Genomic DNA, 14,585 nt, shown 5'->3' with positions numbered 1-14,585 from the left:
GTCTGTTTACACCAGCATCACCACAAACACATGACTAGTCCATTGCACTACGGTGTTGGGATTGCTATGACTTCCCTAGTCAATAAGAATGTTTTAACTCCATTACAATAAGATGGGACCACCATCTTACTGCAGTCTGTCATTGACCGAAATGTTATGAAGCACAAGACTATAATCTTTTCTTTAACAGAAATTCATGGGTTTAATATACTTGTCTTTCCATAGTCTGGTAGCACACTGTTTTTTGTTTGTTTGTTTTTGTTTTTTAATACTATTGTGAAACCAAGGCTCCTATTCCTGTTTCACTTTATGATAGTAATTGACTTTTGTTTGTCACCACACCACCTATTCAGTTTTATAGGGCTGGCCTCTCTTCTCTTCTCAATACTACCCCAGAAATCACTGAAATTATCATTGTTTCCCATCAACTAAGATGTCTCAGACCTGACTTGCCTTTCTTGCCCCAAGTGTAGCAGTAGCTACCCTCAATGGAGACCTGATCCATTTTGGAGAAAGATACAGCAAAGTCCTGAAATCTGGGTCCCAATCTGCATTTTATATCATTCATACTAACCCTGGCAGTAAACCACCTCATATTAGAATCTGTAACCGTGATTTTACTAGGATAGAAGTATACTTTCAAAGTCGGTACTTCAGCTATATACGTGAACTACCTTGTATTCATCAAGACTGTTATGATGGTGTAGTTACTGCAATGCATGTTAATCGCCTGGTGGTAGTGAAATGGGTTAAAACACTAAAGCGTCTTTCTCTAAAACGGTAGAAACCCACAATGTGTCCAAATACAGCCAAATACGGGTCCATTTCTGGTTGATTTTTTGTACATTATCAAATATAGTATAGAAAATCGTATTAACACACTCTGGCAAAAAGGCCCTTGGCTGTCAGTCTCAGTTAACAAAGAAGCTATTCAATTAAATGAAATCCATTAGTTTCACTATTCTTACTAGTACTGCACTATGGGATGTAATATCTATGCTATACAGGTGACCAATGTGTGGCGACGTCCTGGGTTTCCTTTGACTTTGCCTTTGTCGGAAGTAGGAAATTTTATTGCCACTTTCTTCATTTTTTTCCTACCTATTACATGTCAGTTATAAATGTAGTAGTTAAATTTGTTGTTTCATCCATAGGTTACAGACAAACCCTTTTCTTTATAAAGAATTTGTTTTTTAATTAAGCTGTTCAAGTTGATTTCTGTTATTTCGTACCAAAGGGTCTTAATTTTTAAAGGTGGGCTCAAATAATTGGCTATTCTAAAATAGAACATCCTTAGCATTTTAATCAAAGAAGGTCATGATTAGAAAAGGGGCTATTTTCTGGCAAAAGTCTACAGGAGCCAGAATTCATTGGCATATTTTCAGTGGAGCAAATTGAAAATTTCAGTCAGAGTCTGAAAGTCTGACCATCCCCAAACAGTAGAGAAGTCAAAGGTGAAAAGATCAGTGTGCTCTTCGTGGGTCTTTCAACTGAATTATTAATGAAGGGCAAATATATTAAACTCTTATGAAAGTTTCTTTATGGACTTCGTTTATAATTATTTTTCTGTCTATTCGAATCTTCTGAGGAATCCTGCTTAGGGTGAATATTGACTTCAGGGCCTGTAAAATCTTCTAAGCTGCTTTGTCTTTGGGATTCTTAGTCCAGGCAACTCATCAGAATAGCAGCAGTGTTTAGGATAAACTAAAACTCCGTGCGGCTTATGAAAGTGGTCCATTCCGTGAGGTCTCCTGCTCCTGAGTCGCGCCCCCCACACCATCTGTAACAAAGTTCTGTAGAGCAGAGACCAGTGGACAACATAAATGGGTAAAGCTGACTGTTGGAAGACAGTTTGGGGTGGTAACCTCTTGGGGATTGCCCCACATCTGTCCACCTCCTGGCTCCCACCAACCCAGATCTTAGGTTCTCAAGAGCCACTGTTTGTTCGTAAGTTTGTTGATTGTAGAGATGTCAGATGAGCAGAGTGGGACTGACCATGCCATTCACTCATGACACATTATCTTCATTTGACCTTTATTTCATTTTATTGAGTTTTCTCTTCTTCATCTACATAATCCAATTTATCTCCCCCTCCATGGGCTCCCAACATAAAGTATTTAATATTGGTACTTTCCATCCATTTTCAATATTTTATTTATATCTGTATTTGTGAGTGTCTTTAAATATGGACATCACAGTTTAACTTATGTTTCATTTATAAATAGTATTAGACTACAAAAATTATGTTTACCCATGTGATTAAATGAATACTTAGTTCATTCGTTGTGACTGCTGTATAGTCTACATTTAACCTAATTATTCCCTGGTTCTTTGCCACCACAGATCATGCTGTGATAAACATTTTTATAAATACCTTCTGGTTTACCCTTGAGAATTTCCCTAGTGTTTATGATCTACAGTAATTACTTAATTCCACTAAGGATTGCTTTATTCCCTTCCAAACTGACCGTACCAGTCTACACCCCCACCAGTCACATATAAGGTTTCCCACCTCCCCACATGCTCACCAGCATTTGCTATCCAACTTCCTAATTTTTTGCTCTTCAGTAAATAATGTCTCAGAATTTTAATTTGTATTTTGTAACATGTGCTTTGGGATGAACTTGAACCAGAGGCCTTTGTACACACCTGAGATATATTTAGATACTGTATCAAGAAGCATGATATGGGGGTAGAAATTCTTTGATGACACAGACGTGCACTTATGGTGGGGGGAGTGGGAAGAGGAAAGGCTTGGGAAGGCATAATTGCCAATGATGAAATGAGGACGAGAAAGAAGGAGTCTCATGATTTTCAGCAGTGCTGGTGAAGAGAAGAGTGATTGGCTAGCAGCAATTTATCATCACTGCAGAGATCTGTATTTTTAAAATCAGGTCGCTTTAACACCAAAGTGTCATTCCCCAACTTCATTGATTACATTTATTACCACAAATCAATAACCCTCTTTATATAACATGTCGATATACAGTACCGGAAAACTTGGGAAGTAAGCAGTTTGCACTGAGGGTGTTATAAGAAGAGCTCTATTGATCGAGAAAAAGTAAAGTGCCCTCATGCAAAGCATTAATGTTTCTGAAGCGGGAGTGTGGGGACAGAGAGAAAGCCAGAGGTTTTTCCTTTATAGATTCCGTAAGAATAAATAGGTGATTTTATTAAATAATCTGGTTTGGGTCAAGATGAAAGAAACCCAACACCGAGCTGGCTTAGACAAAGAGTGGAGTTTAAAGGACAAGACAGTATGTCTTGGCTTAACTAGGAACGAGCGGAGCCTGGATGCAAATGGTCCCCGGACTTTTAGAACCTGGAACTCCGATAGAGCAGGATTAGTGCCTCCCACAACTTGCTCCCACTAAACGCTGACTTTTTCTCCCTCCTTACTGGTCAGTCTTCTCCACGTGATGGAAGACATAGATGCTATCAGTTCCAAGCTTTACTCCTCTATCGGCGTACTTTAAACAGACAAGAGCAGATGCTCAATGGGGTTTCCATGTTGCCTCCTGTGGGCAGGTAGAGTAACTGCACAGTGAGGGAATCATCACTGACATAAAAGAACTTCATTTTCCTCAACTCAGGATCTAGGAAAATCCCCACAGAGTGGAGGTAAGGGCTGGCAGAAATTCTGCCCTGTGGAGAGAAACTGGTGTCCTTAAAGGATTCTGGGAGCAGAGGCCCAGCAGAGCGCCAGAGCCCATTCCTCTCTCCCATGTCTACCTCCCAGCAAAGACCAAAAGTGATGCAAGACACTCAGGACACAGGACACGGGGATCAATATCTTGGGGTCACCAGCATTCCCCAAACCCTAAACCCATACTTAGAGGCTGCCCAAAGACAGGCACCTCGTAAGCAGAAAATTATCCTTTTTTCCTGGTTGCTTCCTAAGAAAAAAAGCGGGCCTTTTTCTTACAGAAAGTTCTAAAACCAAATACGACTTGGGTCATCATAGTGAGCAATAATTTTAATACACACTCTTGGGGTATGATTAGGGCATCAGAACTAATGATGGGAAACTTAGGATCAATGCAGGGGCGAGGGGGAGGGTAGGAGACAAAAATGTCCATAGTGCCCTGTGAGTTTCGTTAACACACTGATCTAATCCCAGCAAGACCACCCAACCTTCCTCATTCCTCCTGCCCTTCTCTTCAATTGTTCCAGGGGTGGTTTGATTTTAATGCAGAAATTAAAATGAAAACAAAATTAATTTTAAATTAATTGACATTTTATTAATTGATTTAATGCAAGAATTAAAATGAAAATACATTATGTCCTCTAGTCCAGTCTTCAAAGTGTGATCTCTACCTCTCAGGTGGAACTTATTACAAATGCAAACTTTGGGGGCCCATCTCAGACCTACTGAATTCATCCAGGGATTCTGACGCACAAGGTTTGGAACCACTGTTCTAGTCCAGTGGTCCTCAACCCTGGCTGCACATTGAAATCACCTAGACAACTTGGTTTTCTTTCTGAATCCCACCCCTAATTTGATTGTGATATGGTTATGGGTGTGGGGAGTTCTTTAAGTTCCTCACATGCTTGTAAGGAGAAGCCCCGACTGAAAACCATTGGTCCAGCCCACTTAGAGCATCTGGGCCTAAATGGTCAAATATAGCCACTCCAATCAACTACATGCTATGAGTGTGAAGACTGAACTAGTTCTCCCTCCCAAATAAAGATCTTGAGGGTGTAAGTTTCTCTGTTCCCTCATACACTCCTTTTCTGACCTCGGTGGGTAGGATTGAGTTTCTGACTCCATTAGCCTCCATTGGAGCTCAGGCCAGCTGTCATCTTTCTTTTCTTTTCTTTCCATCACCTTTTCTAGTTCTCCTTCCCCACCTATCCTGTAGTTTTAGTCAGTTATAACAATTGAGACAGGTTAGGATAGGTCCCTAATTGGCTTAGTCTAAGAATTCGATGGTGGAAGTAACGTAAGATGAATTTCTCTTGAGCAGATGCTCAGGGCCCCACCACTGTCACTTTCTCCAGGCAACTCAGGACAAAAGAATGGACGCAAAGGTTCCAAACAGGAGAAATTTCTGTGTATGTAGATGAGGGCATCATTTCTAACATCAAAAAACTTGATTTCTTCCATCTCAACATCTAGAAAAATTCCTATGTGGCTAAGGCCACGGTTTGCAGGAATTCGGGTTTCTGGGATGGAGCTGAAGTAGAGTGCTCCTGCCTTCATGCTGATGATCCAGAAGCCGTGCTCAGAGGAGAAACCGCTCTTCCTCTTTCTGTCAACTGATTCCTTGCAGACCCCCAGAGCCCATTCCTTCCCCTCTTCTACTTCTACCTCCCAGTAATGGCAGCCAGAGGAGAAGCACAGCGTGCCCAGGACACAGGCCACATAGGTGAATCTCTGGGGGTCTTCCATCAGGTTGTGGCAGATCTTCCCACACTGAACTTTTCTTAGGTCATCAGAGAGGACAAGGTAGGAGTTGGCGGTGGCAGCATCCAAGGTCATATCCTCCCAGAACTTCAGGAACTCATCGTTCAGGTGCAGATTTTGCTCGAGTAGGAAACTGTGCTGTGCTGTGAGAAGCGTTAGTGTTTTAATTTGCCATTCCTCTATAGGCGGTTTGTCAGTTACTTCTCGACATATGGGGCAGGTCAATTTTAGATCCTTACTTTCTAGCAACCACATTTGCATGCAGTTATAGCAGAAAGTGTGCACACAGGAGAGAGAAATGGGACGGGAGAAAAGTTCCAGACAAATTGGACAGGTGGCCTCATCTCGCAGTCTCATGGACATGGTTTCCCAAGATCACTCCTTAGCAGTAATCTGAGCTGAAATGGCCCTTTATTAGCTTCCGGAAGCAATCAGGAGCCTTCAGTATAGGATCTGCTCTTCAGCAATCAGGATGTACCTAAATTCAAAACAAAAATTAAATATAAATCATTCTGTAGGTTATACATGAAAGTGACACCAAGTCACCAGGGAATGAGAGTGAAGGCACTATCTGTAGAAAAAACTATCAAAACTATCCAAAGTCTAGGTGGTCACAAGAGAGAAATAGAACAGTGGACATGGTCTTTCAGGTAGAGCAGTTATCGAGACTTCCAGGTGAAGTCCGCTCTGATCAGTTTCTCTGCAGAAACTGAGTCCAACTTGGTCTTTAATGGGATCTAGAAGTGCAGTCTCCACCCCTAGTCAATATTCCTTTGTAGACCACCTGCAGTTCAAGAAAAAGAATTTCTACATCTAGATACCATCATAAAAATAAAGCCAATACTACCCTACTCATCAAAGAAAAGTGACTCTAAAGAGCCCTCAAAATTTCAAAGAAAATTACCATAGGTGAGGAAACCTAGCAAAAACCACTGCGAAATGAATGATATGCCCATTATCGAATCAATTTTAAGGATAAGAAACTGGTTTACTAGAACATTCTGGAACATAGTCTCTCATCTCCATCCAACATACTTATTTGAAAGGTTTTATGCTCCCAGCGTTAGCTAGACTCTGGAGATACAAAATGTGTAACCACACACAGGCTATCTGCCCAGGAACAACATGGAGTTTTTGGAAGTCTTCCATTTCCTGAATGTTATTCCACTCTGACGAGGCCTAGCTGAGTGACAGCAGAGATAACCTTCTTCCTCCAATCCCCTATCACCCTTTCCAAAAAACCTGACCTTTTAAGGCAAATTGAACATAGTGCTTGCAATCTAAAAGTGCTTGCCTAACCCACCTTTGAAGGTTATCAAAGAAAACAATTTTGCAAAAGAAAAAAAATGTACATGTGTAAAAATGTGTCCTTTTTGGCATTATCTATGATCCCAAACAATCCAAAACAATCTAATTCTATAATAATGAAAGGATTCAGTTAATTATAATACAGCTATTGAAAGTAGTAGGTATATTAAAGTGAAAATCCAGAAAAGCCTTAAAGAAATGTTAGAAAATAAAAAGGAACAATTTTAAAACACATACAGTGTAGTTGAAAACACAGAAAAAAAACAACACATGTACATATAAAAAATGACCTAACGTTAATATGTAAAAATTTAAATGGCGACATTAGAACGGAAGGTGAAAAAGTTCCCTAACACAGGATAATACAGATGCTTTCTCTTCTGAAATGCAAAGGTAAAGGTATTCAAAAGAGAAGTTGTAGCCAAAAAGAGAAATCGAACAGTAGAAGCAGCCCAGACAGAACAGATTGGTTACCTTCATTTGGAGACTTTTAGGAAATGTCCTGAGGTCCGACCTCTGCATCTCCACCTCTCCTGGCCTTCACTTCTCCCTGAAGTGGGTTTGAGCTCAAATACTCTGGCATTTTATAGTCCTGGGACCCAGTCTCCACCCACGACCGGGGTCATGATCCCAGTGATTGGGTCTTCTAAATCCAATCAAGTAAACGTAATCAACCCCACTCCTTAGTGACCTTGGAGCCTCTTATCTGTAATATCTTTTTTTAATATTTCAATTACATTTGACATTCAATATTATATTAGTTTCAGGTGTACAACATAGTGCTTAGATATTTATATAACTTATGAAGTGATCCCCCGTATAAGTCTAGTACGCATCTGACACCACACATAGTTATTACAATATTATTGACTATATTCCCTACGCTGTACTTTCCATCCTTGTGACTATTTTGGAACCATCAATTTGTACTTCTTAATCCCTTCATCTTTTTCACCCAGACTCCCAACATCCCTACCTGTAATATCTTAATACCTGCATAACAACATATCAGAAATGTGCATGAAATGTTTTCCATTGTTAGAATAATTTTTATATCTCATTAGTGCTTATACAATTTAAAATTAAAGTACAAAATAAGTTTAATTCCATAGATTTCTAATTATCAAAGAAACTGACTTTTACATATGCTAGTTAGATAAGATTTAGCCAGTGGTGGGGGAGGGAGGCATCGTCAGCCCCGTCAGTAATCTCAGGTCCCTACAAGGTGATGTGTTTGTTCAAAACACAGTTTGAATTTTTCAAATAACAGCAGCTGTACTGGGATGGCTTTGCAGCTTCCTCTTCTCTCCAATCCTCATCCTCCTGTCCTCTCTGCTGCCTGTTATACATTAAAGTGGGCCCTTCTGTCTATCTGAAAGAAGATGGAGGGCACCTCTCTGAATTATTAATGCCACCGAAGCCCGCTAATGGAATTCCCACATCTGCCTCTTCCAAGGAGCTGTGGTTTGCCCACCTGTCGAGTTCCAGGAAGAGAATATTTTTGGCATGTAGAGTATGTAGAATGTTCCACTTCTTCACTTATTTTACAGGACAGACTCTCTACAAAAAAGAAAAGTTCGGGATGATTAGACTCTGTAGTTACATATTTGATAATACCGGGGGTGCCAAAAATATGTATACAAGTGGACACTTTGGTCAACGTTGCTCCAGCAGTAGTTCGCGGTAATCAGAAGTGTCCTGACGCTGATGGTAACCACTTTGAGCACCTCTTGTAATTGCAGAAATCAAACGTGACTTATATTCATCTTTTGTTATTGGTATATATGGAGTATTACAATCTTAATACAGTTTTCCTATCTCAGAATATGTATACATTTTTTTTTTGGCACCCTCTGTATATATAATCCCTACTTTGGTCCTATTGATGGGTCTCTTATTTTTTGTTCTGAATTGTGTCTTTTTTGGGTGAAAAATACGGAGAAAAAAACTGAATAATATTTATGTGTTTTATTCACAAGGTGTGTTCCTATCGATATAATGATAGGCAATAGAATTCTTTATCCACAGCAGATTATCTGTGAAAATAACAAGCTCCAACCTGAGTCTTTATGTAAATTTCAATGACCTTTGGCCACCTATCCTCAAATAAAAGAGTAATGCTTAGTCACCCCAAAAGGGTCCACTCTTCTTTCACCTGGTAGGACCCAGGCCCTGAGCAGAAGCCGGAGGGGCCAATGTGAATTTGAGCGAGTGGTGAGTGTGCAGGAATAAGGACACACATGTGACCTTGCCCCTGGACTGTTTACTTTGTGGTTTCCAGAGCCAAATATAAGTGTTTTCAGATTATCCATATGTTTTCTCCTCTGGTTTAGGCTGTCGAAATATTTTTGTATAGGTGAGAAAGGCTAAGTCAAAATAAATTTCCTTTCCACCTAATTATCTGCCATTCAGTGTATTGTCGAATGCAGCCTGCAAATCTCTTGAAACAATTTGAGCTTCACCACCACTCTGAGACTGGAGGTAACATCAAGGCAAGCTGCCTGCCGTCCCCGCTGGGGGCTCATCAGCCGCACAGAGGTCAGAGACTACCAAGCTGGCTCAGGAAACAAGGCATATACCCAGCTGCTGCAACTCCCTTCTCCACCAATTCTTCCTTGTCAGTGGCTGCCCCTAGCTCTTCAGATATACACCCAAATCCCCTCCCCTCTCTTCAGTCTCATCTTCTGAAATCCAGACACAAAGCCTCCTTCCACTCCTCCCCTGGGCTCCCTCCCAATTCAGGACAGGTTCTCTGAGCAGAACCAGCCGCAGCCGGCCAGCCCAGCTAACAGCTATTTATCCATAGTTCAGATACAGCTGGGGTGTATCAGGGGAGTGTTCCCCAAACTAGGTCAGAATCCCTACTCTATCTTCATAGTACCCTGCATCTTTCCTCTGTGTAAATTACCACAATGTTAGTTACACATTTATTAAGGTAATCACATGATTCATCTGTGGTTCATCATATTAATAAATCACACCTACCGAGCATTTCCTATGTGCCAGGCATTTTTCTAAGTACTTTACATGTTTTCTAGCTTTGATTCGTTGTAGCTCTATGAGGTTGGTGCTGTCATCATCTTAAACTCTCACCTAATGCATTTAAGACTACTTCCACCAAGCTGTGTGATCTTGGCGTGTTACTAAACCTCTCTGGATTGCCTACGTCTAGTCATCTTTCACACGAGACAGAAATAAACTTCTATCCTGTTTGAATCAGTTTATTTTATGATATTTCTATTTTACAAACACAGTACAATCCGAAGTCTCATTAGACAGGGACTAACTTAATTCTGTTAGCTTCTGGAACTATGAATCCATGCTATCTTGACAGTCATAGTAACTAATCAGACATCATTCGGGGATTGAGAACCCTGGATCCCATCTACATTTTTCTAACATCGTATTTCACTGAGTTTATCACCTAACTGAAGAGACAGGTGTGACTCATTGGCTCTTCTGTACTTCTGAATGTCCTTCTCAGTACTTGTCTTCTGGACATTAGCTCTTCAGGTTTTTTACAGTTCTGTTAGTGAGTTCCTTGGCATAGCACCATTGCAAAACAAGAAATGGTAATGAATGATTAGCAGAGTCAGCACAGTCCTGTGAACTCAGCAGAGGATACCTTATGCAGTCAAATCTTTCAATTAACTATCATCTAAACACAGCACACCATCTTAGCAGCATGCTGACCATTGTCATGAGGTAAGTCCAAAGAAACTAATCAAAATATCCACTTTCCAAAGAGCCAGCAATAACGCAAGCCTTACACGCAAACATCTATTGAGTGTCTACTATCTTTGAGATTCTCTGTTAAATACTGAGGGAAATCCGCCCCCCGGGGAAAAAAAGAAAAAAAGAATGACAGAGTCAATGCCCTGTATGTTATAATATAATTAAGGGAGGTAAGACAAGTATATGAGATAGTAAATAATGCGATGAAGTAGACAAAAAATCATCTGGTACGTAATGAACTGCTGGCTACACATAAGTCTTTTTAACCATATCTACATACAGATAACAAAGGACAACATATTTTGGTCTGTTTTTAGACATCCTCTTTTCAGAACCCTTATACTATTGTCATGCAGGGTGTCATGCGGGCTCTCTGGTCCCGCTCCCCACATAAGAATGCAGGACATGGTGAGGCCAAAAAGGAACACCCACGGAGCCATAGATAGGGGAGTCATACCACTATATTCTCGCTGGCGGCTGGGTTGGAGACACAGGAAGCAGGAGCCACACTGTCCACCACCTGTGTCCACTTCTCTCTCTGCCAACCACCCTCACTTGCTAGCTGCAATCCGCTCTGCTAACTGCAATCCGCGCTTGCTAGCTCAGCCATCATCTTCTTGCTAGGCCCTATGTTCTGCCAGCATAGCCATGGCAGTCATATTAGTGGCCAGTGGGTCACTGGTTACAGCTGACGGCCAACTAGCAACAGCTGATGGCCATCCAATCACAGTTGATGGCCATTTACTACCTGAGTGAGCAGCTTTCCATGTGAGGGTGAGAGCCTGGAAACTGCACTCCTGGCTCTGCCCCCACAACCATTTAATGCTCATTTCTTAAAACAGCATCAAAGACTTTTGAAAGCAATGTCAACTAATATATTCTATGTGAATGGAAGGGAGGGAATTGGTATAGCTTTGCTTTCCCCCGACCCTAAAACAATTCTGAGTACGCATTACTATCCACTGGAAGTGTCAATCCAATTGAGATTGTGTTAGACACAAGGAAAGAGATCCCCTACAATCAACAGCCCAATTCTGGAACCCAAAGGCCTCCAGTCCAATGGAGACATGTTATGCAGGGTGTCATGCGGGGTCTCAGCTCCCGCTCCCCACATAAGTATGCAGGATATGGTGAAGCCAAAAAGGAACACCCACGGGGCCATAGATAGGGGAGTCATACCACTATCTTCTTGCTGGCGGCTGGGTTGGAGACACAGGAAGCAGGAGCCACACGATCTGCAAACTGCCATCCGTTTCTCTGCCAACCAAGCCCACTTGCTAACTACAATCCGCCATGCTAACTGCAATCCGCTCTTGCTACCTCAGCCACCATCTTTTTCCTAGCCCCCATTTTCTGCTAGTGTAGCCATGGCAGTTATATTAGTGGCCAATGGCTCACTGGTTACAGCTGACGGCCAACTAGCCACAGCTGATGGCCATCGTATCACAGTTGATGGCCATTTACTATCTGAGCCAGCACCTTTCCACGTGAGGCTGAGAGCCTGGAAACTGCACTCCTGGCTCTGTCCCCACAAGACAGCTTTGAAAATGACTAGCAGTTCAGCCTAACCGGGCCTTGGGTGCCCCAAAGTGAGTCAAGCCAGGAAAAGTCAAAGCTAGGAGTTCCGGGAGATTGTGGAATTGGACAGAGGTCTGAAATCTAAATAGACAAAGAAGTCTGGAAAAATAAATATGATGTAGTATATTTGTCCAAGTGGGAAAGGCCAGGCAGGCCACACACACTGCAAAACAGGTCAGAGCAAAGCCCCCAATGGAAGGATGCAAATCTCACAGGAGGGAATGCTGGGAAAGTGGGAGCGTTGCTACGTGTCTACTTAAATCATGAAGTCTCATTGTAATTAAGTGCTGTACACAATTTACACATAACATCTCTCCTTTCCTCTAAAAACTATTCTAGGGAAGTTCTCTTTTTAAAAATATCTGTCATTGTTGTCGACCGAGGACTCCTTTGTTAGTGTTTAATAATGAGCTGTATAGTAGAAATTATTTCTTTGTTTACTGAGCAATCATAGTTTTAAACTCTTCAGCAAAACTACCCATGTGTCTGTCTCTTCTGTAATAAAAAATTGACCTTATCTTACATATCTTTTAGGGCTACTGGAAAATGATCCCTAAGTTTTGGGGGAGTACTGTGCAAAAATATAAAAATGCTTTAAAATATCCAAAAACACAGTTGCCTAATTAATCGTGGCCTTGAGAGTACACACTGATGTGAACAGAGAGCTTATCTATAGATTTCCCCTTGTGATCTTGTTTTAGAGATTAATAAAATATGAAGCACAGGGAGGTCAACACATCATATGACTGAAAGATTATGCCATGCATTGAAGATTTTTGAAGTACAGATTTTTGTCAGACTTAAAGAAGCTTAACATTCGTTGGTGTCAAAATAGTTCAAATCACTGAAGTATACTGTACTGATTCAGCAAAATTAAGTTTATGTAATAATTTCCTAAGAGATCAACCTCTTCCTCTGACAGGCCTGGGAAAAAAACTCTGGTGTCCAGAGATTCAATGGCTTCCTATTCAGTTACCTCTTGCAAAGCTGAGACGCTCGGAATCTGTTGCATACTGCCATCTACTGGGTCTCTGTGGGAACTGCAGTTCCAGCCTTCATTATCTGTCACCCTAACCTTGATGGCAAGTAGGAACCTAATCAATGAGCATTGCTTTGCTTTAGCTTTTGGGAACTTTTATAAATATTAGAAAAAATGCAAAAAGAGGTGCACACTTATGCAGTTAGATTCATTGAGATCACAGGATGATTATTTTAGGAACTTTAGGAATGGTGGGGCAAAATTAGACAAGAAATTGTTTTACTGAGGGGAAATCAATTTATAAAATTTGTAATCAACTTTCTTGGCATCACAAAGGACAAATAAAATCCTGTTTTGTTTTGTTTTTAATTATTAAATCCCAAAGCATCCAACTCTAATTGAGATCACTAACTATGTATATGTGGAGGAAAAGAAAGTATTCATACAGGTCTGTTTTATGGGCTCTTCTAGTATTGTCAGACATCTACTATACAAATACTAAGAACCTATATTTGGTCCATCTTCTCCTGTTTTTCATCTTGGTACCTAACTTCTGGTCATTTCTTTGCAATAGTGAAGCCGAAGGAAAGGAGATAACGCGCAACGCTGAACTGCCCCTCCCAGACTTGTTAGCCGAGTCTGTTAGCAATTTTGATCGGTCAGTTGGGGAAAGAGATTTTGAAATTCAAATAGAATTTCATCATGGATTTAATTCACCCAATGACTAATATGACTAACTGAATACTGGGTGGATTTCAATTTAATAGGCAATTATAATCTGTGCCTAGTGTGTGGTTGACACACAACTCTACCTAATACTCGTGACCCTGGGTAAGGCCAGCTTTGCAAGGAGTCGGCTAGCTGCTGAGAAGCACTGTGCATGAGCAGAGAGCTTGAAATGCCACAATTCCAAATACTTTTATTCCTCACATGATAGTCATGGTCTTGTAAAAATTGCTCTGGGTAGAATAGCAACGTACGATGATTCCTTGAGTAGTTAAGATTTCAGTCCCTGGGAAAGAAGTATAGGAGTCACATCTGCCCAGTGGCAGGAGAGCAAGGGCCTTGAAAGAGAAGGAAGGAGGAATCCAGCCTGTGATTTCATTCAGTGTTTGTTTTTACCCTCTTGTTCCTCAGTCAAAAAGATTGAGAGGGCTCCACTACGAATTTTATAATTAATTATATCCAAGGAATGGGTTGTTTTGTTTTGCTTTGTTTTGGTTTTTGCCAGCCAGTATACTTAAAGAACCTCTACAATAAAAACTTGCTTTTGAGCCTTCAGATCTCTACAGATGTTTTAGAAAGGCTCTGAACTCTTTCATTAAGGAAAACTAACAATTGCAAAGGCAAGGCTGTCCCTCAGGTAGGGAAGAATGTGGCAAAAATTCTGCACTTCAGCAGTTCTGCTGTTTGTTTCCCTTCCGGACTGATCCTACATTTCAGAACAAACCAGCTCCTGAAGAGTTAAAGGAGGTTTCAAACCTCCCACTGACCATCCACCACTCTCACTATTCAAAGGACTAAACAAAATCACCCAATTTCTCTCTCCCCAAAGTAAAATGGGTTTGTCGTGAAGGG

At 41.0% G+C, this 14,585-nt stretch overlaps 1 protein-coding gene across 1 annotated transcript; it reads right to left on the bottom strand.

Annotated features, from left to right (window-relative positions):
- Positions 1-4,918: 4,918 nt before the first annotated feature.
- RFPL4B (ret finger protein like 4B) lies at positions 4,919-5,770 on the bottom strand. The gene has a single exon (XM_033103304.1). The coding sequence runs from the start codon at positions 5,768-5,770 to the stop codon at positions 4,919-4,921; it is 852 nt and encodes a 283-aa protein (XP_032959195.1).
- Positions 5,771-14,585: the final 8,815 nt, after the last annotated feature.

Source organism: Rhinolophus ferrumequinum, chromosome 3 (genome assembly GCF_004115265.2).
Source record: "Rhinolophus ferrumequinum isolate MPI-CBG mRhiFer1 chromosome 3, mRhiFer1_v1.p, whole genome shotgun sequence".
Lineage (NCBI taxonomy): Eukaryota > Metazoa > Chordata > Mammalia > Chiroptera > Rhinolophidae > Rhinolophus > Rhinolophus ferrumequinum.
Note: the sequence above shows the minus strand (reverse complement) of the source record. Positions and strands in the feature narration are given on the sequence as shown.